Source organism: Canis lupus, chromosome 1 (genome assembly GCF_048164855.1).
Source record: "Canis lupus baileyi chromosome 1, mCanLup2.hap1, whole genome shotgun sequence".
NCBI lineage: Eukaryota > Metazoa > Chordata > Mammalia > Carnivora > Canidae > Canis > Canis lupus.
The window spans coordinates 96241406-96257458 of record NC_132838.1 but is presented as its reverse complement, the minus strand read 5'-3'; the positions used below and the strand labels follow the sequence as shown (position 1 = coordinate 96257458).

The window sequence follows — 16053 nt, the reverse complement described above, 5'->3', positions numbered from 1 at the left end:
ATGCCTACAGTGTGCCAGGTGAGCAGTGACCCGGACGGTGACCTGTGGGAAACGCTGAAGCTTTTCAGGAGACCTGCTCCTAGGGGAGTCACCTGCCCCCCTGGTAACCACAACACCCCCACCCCATCTGGACCATGGGCTATGGCAGCCTTTCGGTCTGCAGCCCCTTACCTCTGGACGACTCCATAGACACAGTGACCCCAGAGGACCAGCACCTGGCAGCAGGTGACAGTGGCCAAGCCAGGAGTCCAGCTCCCCACAAGACCCCAGCCTCCCTCCAGCAGCCATCTGTCCACCCCTGCCTGGTCACCTGTCACCTACCACCTTCCAACTGGCACACGCCAGCCCTTGATGCCCTCATAGCCCCAGATGCAGGCACGTCATGCCATCACACTTACCAGCAGGGGGGTGCTGGGCCCCGGGCACCCTGCCACCCGCCCCAGCAGCCGAGCCCTGAGACAGCCAGCCAACCATGTGCCTCTCTGCCTGCAACTCCGGGAACACTTTCCAACACCTGCTCCCAAGAGCAACTCACACTTTACCTTTCAGAGTTGGAATAGGGCCATCCTGTCCATCCAGTTGTCCCAAAGGGTCATTCGCGTCAGGAACCTCCACTTCCCCTGAGGAAAAGAGCACAGCATGTCCATTAATGAGATTGTACTGCAAGGTCTTTACTTTGCTTCTCATGCAAAGACAACAGTATTCCAGCAAAACTGCCCACTGTTTATAGAAAACCTAGAGGGATGAGACATTGTAGTGACTTGCAGAGAGGGCTCTTATAGCATCAGATTTGGTTTAACAGCAGCTGTGCTTCTTAATGTCTGTCCCAAGGGCAGCAGAATGCAGGTGCTACACAGTACGCATAGATGAGGCCAGCGTGTGACCGAGGCCCTGAGCGCCGTGCAGGGCAGGAGAGAAATTCAACAACACCGGTCAACAAAGTAAATAAAACAAATGGCCAGAGTCTGCAGGTTGCCCTCCACATGCGGCCCCTGGTAATTCTGAGTGAATTCAGAACTGGAGTGCGTCATAGGCAGCTCATTCCCCTCCCGGCTCCTGGGTCAGCAGCCAAGAACCGATCCACGCACAGCTGTGAGGACAGAAGTGTCTCATGCTATGGCACCAGCAGCCCGCCCCTCAGAGGGAGGTGGTGTCGGCAGGAGCAGCCAGCTCCAGACTCACCCACGCCAAGCACAAGAGCAGATCTGGCCTGCTCGGCCAGAAATGCCACTCAAAAGACACAGGCCCCCAGATCCTGGGGGAAGGAAGGGCAGGGGCAAGGGACACCCTGCTCCCTGTCCCAGTGTGACCCCTGTCACCTGGTAGCCTGGCCATGACTGGGTTCCCCTGGTAGGTCGGGGGCAGGGGTGGGTGGGGGAGATGAAGTGACATCAGGGGCGGCCCTGACAACAGGTCTGGAGGGACTGGGTTCATGGCATTAAAGCCGACCGAAGAGTGGGGGACACACACTGAACATCGTGTGGCTCAGGAAGGAGGAAATCCTGCCCAGCTACACACAGAGGAACCTGGAGAACGTGACGCTGATGGAAACAGCCTGACACAGAAAGACACATAAATGGTGGATGAGGTCCCCGGGGTCATCAAATTCATGGGCAGAAAGCAGATGGTGGGCACCGGGGCTGCAGGCAGGGGGCCCGGGAGCTAGTGTTCCATGGGGATGGTTGCACATGAGGGAGATGAGAAAGTTCTGGCCGTAGGTGGTGGCAGCAGGTGCACAACAGTGCGAATGCTGTGAATGCCACCACATCACACACTTAGACGTGGTTCAGATGGCAACCTCTAGGGGATGGGCATTCGCCTCCGTTTTTAAAGAATCCTACAGAAGATAATTCAATTATCAACGCCCCCCTCCCCCCCGCCTCTCTTAAACGAGACTCAGGAGTGAACAAAGCACCCAGACCCATCAGGCCGCTCTCAAGATGAGGCCTGGCCCCAGGCCGCTGAGCTCTGAAAGTGGGGTACAAGTGGTACAAGCGGTTTGCAGACAGAACCAGGCGCACAAGAGTCTTCAGACTGTTCAGCTACATGAACACTGGCCAGAGGGCAGGTAAGGGCACCAGCAAGACGTCTCTAAGCTGATCCTGCCCATCCCGCCAGCTCCTAAATTGCAGGACGAGCCCAGTGACACACAACCTGCGCCCTTGGGAGTCCAGCCCCGGCGCCCACGAGGCCAGTGAGAGGCTGTTTCTGCCCGGGCTTCTCACGCTCCTCTTCCTATTGTGTCCAGTCCAAACCGGGCCAGCCGGCAGATGCCTCACTCCATGCCAGCTTTGGTGAAATGTCCCCCCACGATCAACCACGTGGAAGTACCACCCTTCTCCTCTGAGATGACGCCCCCAATGGTAACACGTCCCCTGCAGTGGTCATAGCGTAACCTCAGGAATCATGAGCTTGCCCAGGGGACTGTGAACAGCTGTAGGACATGTGGGGTGCATCCCGGTGACGGCTGGTGGTCCCGGCATTACAACCTAGACCCAATCCGGGGCGGAGACTGGCATGAACTACACCCGTGAGGCAGTCGACGCATCTGTGCTCGAGAATTAAAGTTCAGTTGAGTTTGAAACTGTAAATTGGCACGTCACACATACCATCACTCAGCACTGTGTAAATGCAGGGAGACCACAGGAAATCCAACACACTCGTGCTATATACACACATCTGAAGGAGGCATAAAAGTTATTAACTGCTTAGAAATTGACAAATGGTGTGAAACGGTCAAATAAATATACACCCTGAAGAAAAATAAGCACTATTAGCCCAATTCCACTGTGGAATAGATTCCCAGCTCTTCCAAGGCAACTCTTGGTTCTGAGGCAAACATGTTCCACCCGAGGCGCAGTGGAGACAAGCACGCTCCCTGTGTGGAAGGAGCCAGAGGTGATCCCAACATTTCTGGTGACTTTTTTAAAAAATATTTATTTATTTATTTGAGAAAAAGAGAGAGAGAGAGAACACAAGCAAGGGGAGCAGCAGAGGCAGAGGGAGAAGCAGATTCCCCACCGAGCAGAAAGCCTGATGCAGGACTCGATCTCAGGACCCCGGGATCCCGCCCTGAGCCGAAGGCAGACGCTCAACCACTGAGCCACCCAGGCGTCCCTGTTCTGCTGACTCCTGAGCAGACGTCACCACCCCCCCAGACCCACCAAGTCGCTATTGACCTTAGAGATGCTATGATTCTGTCTGAAAAGGTTGTGCTGGTCGACATATAAGCTGGATTTGACTTTTTGTTTCTTTAAATCTCAAGCTTTGCCCTAAACACATTAGTGTGGTTTGGTAATAATTTAGTTTGGGTATGTGAGCAAAAGGGTGTCATCTACATGTCTGGAAACCTGGGCAGAGTTTCAAGCAGCCCACAAGACTGATACAAGACACCCCGCCAAGACAAGCCATATATGTGAATAAACGCAGAATTGGCCAATTGTCGTGGTCCTTTGAGCTGTCGCCTTACGTTTCAACACAACTGGGCCCTGTTGTGGCTTCCTAACTGAGAAATAAGGACCCCATTGATGGTCTGATATTAAAAACTGTCGTTCTCCCACAGAGCATAGTCACACACAAAATGGCTGTTCTCACTCCTGTCACACACAGAGTGTCTTAAATGTCTAAGTGAAACGTAACAAGTGCAAATATGAACTTGGGGACCGATGACATGTGACAGCGTCTCAGCAGATTCCAACAGGCTCTCTCCTGGCTCCCCCGAAAGGGTCCAAAACACCCCAAAGGAAAAAAAATAAGACAAACACAAGCCAAAACCAACAAAACAACCACAAAAACTCTCTCACACACACACACGTGCACACGCACATCAAAATGTCACTATTATATATCTGGAATTTTAAAAGTCATTTAAAATTTCTTCCTTTATTTTATTTTTCAACATCTCTCCAATTAAAAAGCATCAAATAATTGCCATAATTCACATCCCATAAAACTCGCCATTTGCAAGTCTACAATCCAGTGTGTCTGGGTACGTTGACAAGGTCGTACAACCGTCTCCACGATCTAATCCCAGAATCTTTCAACACTCCCAAAAGAGACCTTGTTACCATCAGCAGTCGTTCCCACTCTCACCTCTCCCAGACCCCATATCTACTAGTCTGCATGCTCTCTCTCTCTCTCTCTGGGGATTTATCTGTTCTGGATATTTTACATAAATGAAGTCATACAGTATGTGGCATTTTGAACAAAGAACAATTTTATAATTTGATTTTTTAAATGTTAGGCAGCAAGGAGAGAAGGAAGGAAGGAAGAGGCTGGATGAAGCTGGGGCAGGTGACCAGCAAAAGAGACCATTCCCTGCCTCCTTGGCACATCAGAGCACCCAGAGTGGACAGGAGATCTGGCTCCCCAAGGGGAACAGGATGTGGAGGTGCACTCGAGATCGAGATCGGAGGTGATACAGGATGGGACCGGAGGAGCCGCTGGGAAGGTGGGATGCTTGGGGACTGACGTGCACCTGCCAGGAGACCAGCGCATGTTCACGTGATGCTGCAGGGAAGGTGGGGCTCTAGGGCTCTGGACACAGGGGACTGAGTGTGGGTCCAGCAGCACCAGCACTGGAACTGGCGTCACCTGAGGCTCCCTGTCTAGTGGGTTCTCCTGCCCGTCAGTGGTGCTGGCTGAATCCACTACCTAACCCCATGCATTGCCCAGGCGATCCCGGCTGGCTGGTGACTGTCCCAGGTGGTGTGACTCTGCGACATCTCCCCAATGGCCTGCCCAGCACCTCCTCACACAAAGGCCCACTCGGGTTACCTGGTGCTGCTGCCTTCACCCCCGCTGGCCCCCCGACAGACGAGGAGACCTGAACGGAGAACCACCTAAGGGAGGAGCCCCACTTGCCCTAATGCCTTGGACTTTCATCATCTCCCTCTGAATTAGAGCACCTCTTTGGAGCAAATGGCGTGTCCTTCGTTTTGGCAAAATGCTACAAGGTGTGCTATGAAGGCCATGTGTCCATTTATGATGCACTGGATAGGAGTGATTGTCTCTCTAAAAGCCCATACAGCGAGAGAGTGCAAAGCCACTGGAAACCTCAAACCGTCGCTGGCATCAATCAAGTAGGCATGATTTATTAGCTCCTTATTTGTTTTCTTGATGTTTAAAGAAAAGAGAACATGTAATGCGAAACAAATTTAAAAGTGGCTGCTTTAATACAATGACACGTTACATGTACGGTTTGACCCATGTCAAAATTACACTTCAATGCCCAGAAGCAAAGACTAAATACAGTGTGGTAACAACCCACATGGGATTCTGGAACAGAAAAAAAAATACATTAGGTAAAGTCTAAGGAAATAGGAACCGCGTGGATTTTGGTTGTGAATAATGAGCCAGATGAGGCACTGTGACGAACGTAGCAGACTCGTGTAAGGTTTAATACTGGGGGGAGACAGGCGAGCCGTACACGGGAACTCGCTACAACCATCACAACTCTCTCTAAATCCGAAACTATCCTACACAGTAAGCGTACTGGGAAACAATCACACATCCCATCCCATGGTTCAAGCCCGTGAGCAAAAATTTAGACTAACCCGTCAAAATATAATATCTTCTACAGGTAAAGAAGAGCTGTAGGGAAGATCCCATCTCCAAACACCCTACATTCTTGATCACCAGATACAGCCCCAAAGCCAGGCCAGAATGCTAACCACAGGAGTGCAACACCACAGACTCACTGGATTTCGTCTGCATTGTTCAAAGGCTCAACAGCAGGCCAGTGAATGCTCAGACATGAGGTCACCCTGGAGAATGTGGGGTTTTGAGTTGAATCCTGCCTTAATTGTCAGGCACGGCGATAGCAGCTCTGAACCAGGAACTCAGGGTGTATCCTTTGCATCACTTATCAGGGGTCCTACAAGTTCAGAGCTGGAGCAGCTGGCGTCTGCAAAGTGACCCAGAGAAAGGGTTCACCGCCGATGTTGGATGATGCTTGCTGAGTTGCCAGGGTTTCACAGGGTGGGGGGCGGCCTGCTGGACAGGTACGCCCTGCCCCCAGTGTGGGGAAATGCGGAGTAATCACAAACCGTGCAGCAGTCACACAAAAATCTTCTCTGGACCTGCTCCCGACGTGGGCCTCCAACACGACATCCTGACGTGTGGGGCCAGTGAGAGAAATTTCTGTCTGTAAAGTGGCGAGTGGGCCCATTCTGGTTTCCAGGCTCTTTCTGTACTATTAAAATACTCAGTCTCTCATTAGAGGCAGAGACACTATTAGGCAAGAATTTCCTAATGAAGTTCAACCCACGCCCTTGGATTTAGAGTCCATGGGGCCTTTTTGTTTTGATTCGTGTCTCTTAAAATGTTTTGTTATTCATACTTTTCATCCACTAATCTCTACCTGTTGATCTGAATCAGTACACTTGTTGTGATTTAATTAGGTGTAGTCTCTGGCATATCTGGACAACTTCAAAGCAGGCTCCTTTTTTAATTAGTGAGGGGCACTTTATTCACCAAGGCTTGGCATTCCTGGATTTGGTCATCCCCGGGAAAAGGTATAATTTGCAAGATATGAGAAAGAACAGCAGCCAGCGCCCAGAAAAAGCCCCCAGCCTGGAGGGGGTGACGGCGAAGCGAGCCGGGAGCCTTGGAGTTTTACAATGAAAACTCAGCCCATCCGCTTGCCGTGGGAAACGCTGGCCACGCGTCCCTGAGCCACCGCTGAGCTGGGCGACACGCGCAGTCGAAACCGCTCGTGATGCCCGCGACGGGAGAATGGAAGACAAGAAACGAATACCTGGGAACGGGCACCGTACAAAGCCCCGAAGGGGCGTCCATTCATCGGGGCGCTGGGCCAGACGAGGTGTGTCGATAGTAAAGAGACCCCGTAAGGTCACTGGGAGCGCCCTGGTGACCCCGGGTGAACCGCCAGCTCGAAAACCACAGAGCAGTCGGGGTGAGCGCCGCTGGCTCAGCGCTGGTTGTCTTAACAGCCTGTGATCTCGCATTTTCCCTCTTGCTAACGTGGGGCGGAGCGAAGGCCGGTGCCACTCCTCCTGCAAGGGCCCGGCCTGACCCTGCTCTGGGAACAGAGTAGAGTCCGGCAGCCTGAACGGCAGTCGCCAGGGTCCCTCACCAGTGTGAACTCTGGCTTGGATTCCACCTCTATGGCAAAGAGCATCAAAGCCCCAAGTGAGTCCCAGTGTAGACGCGGCTCCCCATCCCACCCCACCCCCGGCACCGCCGGAGGTGAGAGCTTTTTCCACCCGGCGTCTCTGACAGCCCCCGGGGTCCCCAACAAAGGCCCCACTGTCAGTACTCAGGGAGTCTGGGGCTGAGGAGGGGGAGAGGCCGCCCGGGAGGCTGAATCAGGGTCTTTCATCCACCTTCCCTCTTCCCCAACACCTAGGGCCCCCGGGCAGAGCCGGAAGGCCGGCGCCCCGACCCCCAGATGCTGCGGAGAAGGGAGACCTCCCCACCCCCGCCAGGCACCCCTGCACGGCGAGACCAGCTCGGGGCCCCCTTCCCCGGCCGTGCCCGCCTGTCACCTTGGCAAACCCAGCAGAAAAAGAGCAACTCACAGAAATGCCGCGTGCACCCTCTGACCCCATCTGGTTTCATGGGAGACTCTCAAATACTGGCTGTTCCCCTGCACACAAGCTTTTTACCTCGAATCCCTAGGTTTAAAGGTAGAGAAGGAGAAAAAGATACCTTTTCTTTTCTTTTCTTTTCTTTTTTAAACAATCCTGGGACGTCCAGGTGGCTCAGTGGTTGAGCATCTCCCTTTGGCTCAGGTTGTGACCCTGGGGTCCTGGGATCGAGTCCCACATCGGGCTCCCTGCAGGGAGCCTGCTTCTCGCTCTGCCTGTGTCTCTGCCTCTCTCTGTGTCTCTCATGAATAAATAGATAAAATCTTTTAGAAAAAGAAAAGAACAGAATGATCCTGATAGGGAAAAGAACTGAGTAGGGTACTGTCCTGTGGTGACATTGGAAGCCACCTTCTAGGTGCCCAAGGGAGGGGCTTAGGGGCCCAGGCCCCACCTGCTGCTGGGAGACCCCTGGGCTGGTGGGAAGGTGACCCGAGGTAACAGGTCAGGGGTCTGCAGCATTCTGGCCGGCTCGTCTCCGAGACACCGTCCATTTGCTGTTTTGCAAGCATGACGTTCGTCAGCAGTGATGCTCTCATGTTCATGGAAACAACCAACCAACAGAGGTACACGTCCACTCACGCTGAGGTGGCAACAGTGACTTTTTTTTTTCTGTAGGAGTTTGCCAGTGATGCAGTGCCACAGCCTGGGTGGCTACATCCTGGAGGCCAGAATCTGGAGATGCAGGTTGAGCAGGGTTGTTTTCTCTCCAGGCCCCTCTCCCTGTGCCCTCCTGGGCTGTCCTCGCATGTCTGGGCCCTTGTCTCTTCTTATAGGGACACCAGGCCCACTGGACTCAGGCCCACCTTAATGAGCTCGTCTAAACTTAATCACTTCTAATGATGTTATGTCTGGGCAAGGCCACACTTTGAGATGCTGGGGCAGGGACTCCAAGGTGTCTATATTGGGGGGAGCACAACTCAACCCGTAACAGGCAGTGTTACTTGTCTTCACGGCTGCTTTAGAGGTGATGCTGATATGAAAGCAGGTTCGGCAAGTGTGTGGTGCCGGTGGACGGGGCCAGGCCTTGGTGACACTGCTTAAGTCGGGGTCTGGACCAAGTACAGAGGGGACTGCCCGCTGCCCACTAATGGTCCCAGCACCCTGGCTCCCTCCCTTGGACACCCTCCTTCCTGTAGGAAGACGTCCCGTGGCTGTCCTCCAACAGACAGCGCTGTCCTCCAAGCTCCGTGCGCCTGCAGTTGCCAGCGGCAGCAGTGACACCTGAGCCCACATCCCTCGGGTCCCTGCCTCACAGGCTCACGTACACCAGCGCTGAGCAGCAGGCAGGCCTGACCATTCACAGGAGCGGCGCTGGTCAGCACTGACGGGCACCCCGCTTTAGGCACATCCTTCTCATGAGCCCTTCACACGAGTGCCACATCTTGCGTCCACCTGTTCCGTGTGAGCGTCTCCTCCTCAGTCCTCTGATGCTGCAGCGTTGGGGGCTGGGCCTGCAAAGCTCCCCCCTTCCCTCTACCTCTATCCCGTTGAGGGCCTGGCTGCAAATGAACACAGTGCACAGGGCCCCCAACAGGCTCCTTTACGGGTCCAACCACTCGTCCAAAAGCCAGCAGCAGAGGCCCGAGGACAGGCTCGCATCCGACACACACGTCACGTTCGACTTGTCCAAACTTGAACCCAGCCTCCCAGCACAGACTGCTTCCCTGGAGCAACCCCCACTTCCTCAATTATCACGCTGCCCTTTCACAGGCAAAAGCCACACACCCTGGTGGTCCTGACTCCCTTTTCAACCACCTTCTGCATCCAACCCATCAAGAAATGTCATTGGCTCTATCTTCGGTGTCTGCATCAGAGTCTGATGCACTCAGCCCCTCGCTGCTCACGCTTGGGCCCAGCAGGGTCACTCGACAGCCTCTGGACAGGCCTCCATGCATGGGCCCACCTCCCTGTACCGGTCACACTGGACCTCTAAAATGGGCTTCACTGTGACAGGAGAGGTGGATTTTGACAAAGAAGCCTGGATTGTATGATCCCCTCACACCAAGTTCAACATGGGGCAGAGGCATCTGTGGCAATGAGGGTCAGCATTACCTGTGGGGGTGATGGCCAAGACGGAGTAGGAGAAGGTTTCTTTTTCTTTTTCTTTTTTAATTTAAGATTTTATTTATTCATTTGAGAGGGAGAGAGAAGGAGAGCACGAGCAGGGGGAGGGGCAGAGGGAGAGGGAGAAGCAGACTCCCCGTTGAGCAGGGAGCCCAACCTGGCACTCAATCCCAGGACCCCGAGATCATGACCTGAGCCGAAGGCAGATGCTTATCTGACTGAGCCACCTAGGTCCTCCTTTCTTTTCCTTTTCTTAGGACAAAGGTTTCTGAGAGATTGCTGGTGTGGCCCAGTGATACGGGAATTTACACACTTGTATCTCTGCGTTATCACACCTACACAGAGCTTTCCACGGTTCTAGCAGAATCTCTCCTGTAATGCAAGGCCCACCCTGACCTCATTCCACAAGCCAAACACTTCTCTGCACATAATGCACATGATCCTGCTGTCTACCCTCTTTCCTGTCTTCCTTTTCCCCTTAAAATTTCCAAGAAACAACGCCTCCCTCTTCTTCCTCTTTCTGCTGCTTGCTCTATCCCCAGCAGCTGGGCAGGAGCAGGAGCTCTTCATCCGGTGAACGAATGAAGGCTTCTGTGCTCAACACCTTCTAGCACCTTCCACCTCCTCAGAGGTGCTAGAGGTTCCCCCTCCATGCATCCATGCACACATGCACCCTCCTGAACTCGCCTCAGCTCCTCTACCCTTCACACCCTCAGAAACAAATCCAGCCCCTTCTCCCTCTGGGGTTTGCATCTATTCTGTCCCTTGCCTGGAAAACTGCCCCCCCAGGCCTCCCTCCCCATCACCCCTCGCTTTCTCTGCTCCAGCATTAACTCCCTGGACACTCTCTCTGGAAACGTCTCAGCCCACGTACCACCTGCCCTGTCCCTTGCTGCATTTCTCTCCAGGGCAGCACATCTGCTCCAGGACGGCAGGGTGACAGTCAATGCAGGCCCTCGAACCCAGACACGACCATGTGAGGATAAACAAGTGTGTGGGACCACCTGGCTCATGCTCTGGCATCCCTGTGTTTCAGCTGACAGTGCGAAGGGTGGGGCTCGGGCTGCTGCAGGTGGGCTCAGGGCACCTGTGGCAGCGCCTCTTTGTGCATTTCCTCTTCTCAGAGGCAGATAATGGGGTCATTCTCAGGTTCATGCAGGACGGGCCCCTGCTCCTCCAAACCGCTGCTGAGCACTTCCCTGCTCATCTATCCTCAGCCCAGACAGTCCTCCAAAATCCCCAGGCCCTCCCAGGCCCCACACGCCACTGTCTCACAACATGTCCTTCTAAATGTGTATGTACAATTTCACAACTGCAAATGAGTAAGAAATGGTGACAACATTAAGGCTGTACCATGCGCTGCTCCCCCACAGGAAGAGCCAGTTGCTGTCACCACCCCCCTCCCTCGGCAGGTGCAGCGGAGGTGCGTTCTGCTAAGTGAGAGGCACCAGGCCCCCACGGACATCTGGCTGGCACAATGGTGGCCTGAGGATCCAGATGAAGCCACTCTGCTTCAAAAAACAAAAAACAAAAAACAAAAACCTGGGCAACACAACCGAAACCAAGCATCTCAGAACTCAGAGAATTCACGAAAGCCGCAGAATGAACTGAAAACATCCATCCATCTGGGAGAAAGGAATGAACCTCAGAGAGATGGTGGGCTGTACCAGTTTGCTGTGCACTGCAATGGTCGGAGAGCCGATGCCCTAAAGCTCTGTCGAGAGTGCCATCACACAGTGACTGCATTGTCTGGACTTGCAGCACCTGGGGGAGGCTCCATCTCTGGCTCAGCTGTGCTGGGGGTCGTGGGGAGGTGGCAGGGGGTGGCCACCTCTGGGGCATTTCCAAACAACAACAAACTGCCCACAACAATATGCCAACGATGGTCTTCTTTGTGCTGACTACAGTGGCAGTAAATGTGTGCACAGCCTGGAATTTAAAAGGAAATACAGAACCAGAGGGCTCCAGGGCACTTCAGAAGGTCTGACGTATTTCTAGGATCAACAATGCTATGCACACATGGAAAGACATGCACATGCCCAAGGAAGACCTGGAAGGAGAAGACATGGCCCCCTGTTGCTGGTGCCATCAGGAACAGGCAGTAAAGGCTGAAGTTTGATGGATGCCTGCTCATAGGATCCCCTTGGCAAAAGGTTCAAGACATACCACGAGGTACCTGAGAAAATCTCCTGACCAGTGACTGGCTAACCACATAGCATTACTGATGGAGATGTGACCCTTAGGAATCCAAGCTTGAAAATGTAAAGGACCTTATGTTAAGAGTTCTTATCACACAAACAAAATAATAACAATAACGATAGTAATAAATAAAGTTGGGAGAAGGAAACTTTTGAAGGGGATGGGTATGTTTATAGCACAGACTATGGTGATGGTCTCATGAGCATGTACTTACCTCCGAATTTATCAAGTTGTGTAAGTCAAATCTGGAATGTTTTCTGAATGCCAATCATACCTCAATAAAGCAGTTTAAAAAGAAAAGAAAAATAATTTGAAAAGAATGGCAGACAACTCAGTGGTCACCCATCACAGGAAACAGAGAACCCGCAGAATTAGTAAAGGAAAGCCTCAAAACAAACAAATAGTAGCAAGAAAAACACCACCAAAAACCAAAATGAAAAACAAAAATAAAACCACAGCAGCAAAAACAAACTTTGATGGGTAGAGGGGTTTGCTCCTAGAGTTGCTAAAATATTACCTAAAATGTCCAGTTTTTAACAAAGAATTACAAAGACAAGCAAAAAATAAAAACAGAAAATATAGGCCACATACACAGGAAGAAACACCCAACAGAAAATGTCCCTGAGGGGACTGAAATTATTATAAATATGTTCAAAAAACTAAAGAAAACCACACCTAAAGAATCAAAGAAAATTATAACAAGTTTTTTTCACCAACTAGGAAATAACAATTAAGTGATGGAAATTAAAAGAATCATATAGAAATTCTACAGTTGAAAGAACAAGAGCTGAAATTTACCAGGTGGGCTCAATAGCAGATTTGAGCTGGCAGAGGAAAGAATTAGTGAACTGGAAGACAGTTTAATACCTTTACTGGAATAGAGATTATCTACCCCAAAGAGAAAAAATAAATAAAAAGAATAAAGAAAAATAACAGACCCTAAGAGACCTGTGGGATAGGACCAAGAGCATCAACACATAGGAGTCCAGAAAGAGAAAAAAATATATTTAAAGAAATAATGACCAAAAACTTAACCAAACTTCATAAGAAGTATTAATTTACACACTTAAGAAAATCAACAAACTCCAAGTAGGACAACCTCTAAGATATCTACAACTAGATATAAGATAAACAAACTTGAAAAAAAAAAAAGCAGAATCTTAAAAGCAGCAAGAGAAGTGACTCATCAAGTATGAGGGATCTTCAATAAGATTAAGAGCTGGCTTTTCATCAGAAACCCAGGGGGGATGATATATTAAAATTGTTGGGGGAAGACAAAGACTGTCAACCAAGAATGCTATATCCAGCTAAACTCTTTTTCAAAAATAAGTAAGTTAGGCCACTTCCCGATGAACAAAAATGAGGAAAATCTGTAACTAGCAGCCTGCTCTGTAAGAAATAGTAAAGGGAGTTGAGTTAAAATGAAAGGACAATGGGAAGAATCCTAATTCACACAAAGAAATAAAACAGTGCCAGTAATGAAATATAATATAAACATATTTTTGTCAGTAGCTCTTTTCTTAAATTTACCTTACAAGACTACTACATAAAACTGTGATTATAAAATTGTATTGATAGACTTAAAACATATGAAGACATAATTTGTATGGCACTAATAGTTTAGAGATAAGGAGAAGGAATAGCAACATATTGAAGCAAAGTATTTACTATTGATATTAAGTTAGTATTAACCTGAACTAGACTTTTTAAAAAGTAAGACAGTAAGTAATTTTCATGCAACCACTAAGAAAATTATTTTTAAAAATTCTATATAGGAGAGACAAAATAAAGAAATTTTTAAATCACACTAGGAACTATTTAACACAGAAAAGGCTAGAATCAAGGAACAGAGGAACAAAAAAGAAGCAACACATAGAAAACAAGTAGCAAGTAGAAGTAAAACCTGTCATTAATTAATTAAAGGCAAGTGGGTTAGAAGGGCAAATCAAAAAAGAGACTGGCAAAAGGGATTTAAAAACATCCAACTTTATGTTGTTTATAAAAGACACTTCATATTCAAGAACACAAATAGCTGAAAAGATAGATCGCACACACAGCAATCAGAAGAAAGCTCCAAAGGCTTATATAATTATCAAACAAAATAAATTACAAGACATAAATCATTATTAGAAACAACAGACATTTTATGACAAGAAGGTCAACCCAATCTATTTTAAATCTATATGCACCTAACAACAAAGTCCCAAAAACACGAAGCAAAAACTGACAGAAATGAAGGAAAATATAGCTACGTCAACAACAGTAACTGGAGATTTCAATAATGGATAGAACTAGGCAGGTCGGCAGGGGAACAAAAAATGTAAACAACTCTATAAACCAACGATTAACTAACACTACAGAACATTCCACCTCGACAGGAAGATACACATTCTCCTGAAGCTTACACAGAATGTATTCCAGGAAAGACCATATTCTAGGCAATAAAATATGCTTTAATCCATTTAAACCTATGTTCTCTAACAACAGAATGAAATTAGAAATCAGTAACAGAAGAAAATTTGAGAAATTCACAAATATGTGGAAGTTAAGATGTTTCTAAATAACCAGAGTCACAGAAAGTATCACAAAGAGATTATATAAAATACTCTGCGAGGAATGGAAGCGATGGATGTAAAAAAAGAAACCTTAAGTAGTGCTACTAAAGTAGTGCTTAGAGGGAGAGTTATAGCATTGTGCTCGTATTTAGAAAGATCTTAGAACTATAACCTAACTTTACACCTTAAGAACTTACAAAAAGAAGAGCAAACTTAACCCAAAGCTGGCAGAAGAAAGGAAAGAACAAAAATAGGGCAGAGACAAATAAAACAGGAAATGGAGAAACGACAGAGAAAATCAATGACCCCAAAAGCTGGTTCTTTGAAAAGATCAACCAAATTGAGAAAGTTTTAGTTGGGGTGACCAAAAGAAAAAGGAGATTCAAATTATTAACGTCAGAAATGAAAGAGGAGGGCATCACCATTGAATTAAAAGAAATAAAAAGGACTATGATATTCTGAATAATTGTGCGCCAACACGTTAGTCACATAGATGAAATGGACATGTTTCTACAAAAGAAATACAGTTACCAGACTGGCTTCAGAAGAAACAGACGGTCTACAAGAAGTGAAGACACTCAAGGAGCAACCAGAAACATTCCCAGAAAGAACAGCCGAGGACCAGATGGCCTCTCTGCCAAATTCTACCCAATGTTTAGAGAAGAATTAACACCAATAACTTCACAGACGCTTCAAAAAAAAACACATATAAATAAGAGAGAGGAATAGTTTCCAACACATGCGAGGAGGCCGGCAGTACCCTGATACCAGTACACTTTGTGGGGCTTGCAGCACGAAGTAAATCTGTACACAAGATGCAAAGACAGACCCCTGAGTGAGCAAAGCAAGGTGAGCGCTAGCTGCACCGTGTCCTTCCAGGCCACTCCCGGGCACACAAAGACAGGGCGACCAGCAGTCCTGGAAGCTCGGCAGGAAACACATCCGTGTGGAGACTTAGGAAGGAAACAGGGTGAGCCACGTCTGAATCGTTTTAGCAAATTCAAGACAAGTCCTTTTTGGAAAAAAAAAAAAAAAAAAAAACTAATTTTTTTAAGTAGAACAAAATAATTCACCACGGGAATTCTATAATTAATGAGATTCTCTAGGGTTTTTTTTAAAGATTTTATTTATTTATTCATGAGAGACACTGAGAGAGAGGCAGAGACACAGGCAGAGGGAGAAGCAGGCTCCCTGCAGGGAGCCCAATGTGGGACTCCATCCCAGGACCCCGGGATCATGCCCTGAGCCGAAGGCAGATGTTCAACCATTGAGCCACCCAGGCACCCCCATTCTCTAGTTTTTTAAGAACATTAACAATTTAATGAAGCTACGTAACTTCAAATATCTACTGCACAAAAAGAGGCATCGCTGTATTTAGATTCCCTGCATGCTCTGCCCACCCCCTGCATTTTAAACAACCTAGAAATAGCTTTTTTAAAAAAAAAAAAAGATTTTATTTATGTACTCATGAGAGACATGGAGAGAGGAGCAGAGACACCCTGCAGGGAGCCTGATGTGAGACTCGATCCCAGAACTCCAGGATCACACCTTGAGTCGAAGGCAGATGCTCAACCACTGAGCCACCCAGGCACCCCTGGAAATAGTCATTATATTTTATTTCCCAA

The 16053-nt window shown here is 49.0% G+C and overlaps 1 protein-coding gene across 3 annotated transcripts in view; it reads right to left on the bottom strand.

The window, feature by feature from the left end:
- ROR2 (receptor tyrosine kinase like orphan receptor 2) overlaps positions 1–16053 on the bottom strand; it is a 185018-nt gene that overhangs the window by 44710 nt on the left and 124255 nt on the right. For all 3 annotated transcript variants that reach the window (XR_012037879.1, XM_072841008.1, XM_072841017.1), the window contains exon 2: positions 543–620. Coding sequence is in view for 2 of the 3 variants with exons in the window: in XM_072841008.1 (XP_072697109.1) it covers positions 543–620 (78 nt within the window). In the remaining variant the exon portion in view is untranslated. The remainder of the gene's footprint in view (positions 1–542; positions 621–16053) is intronic.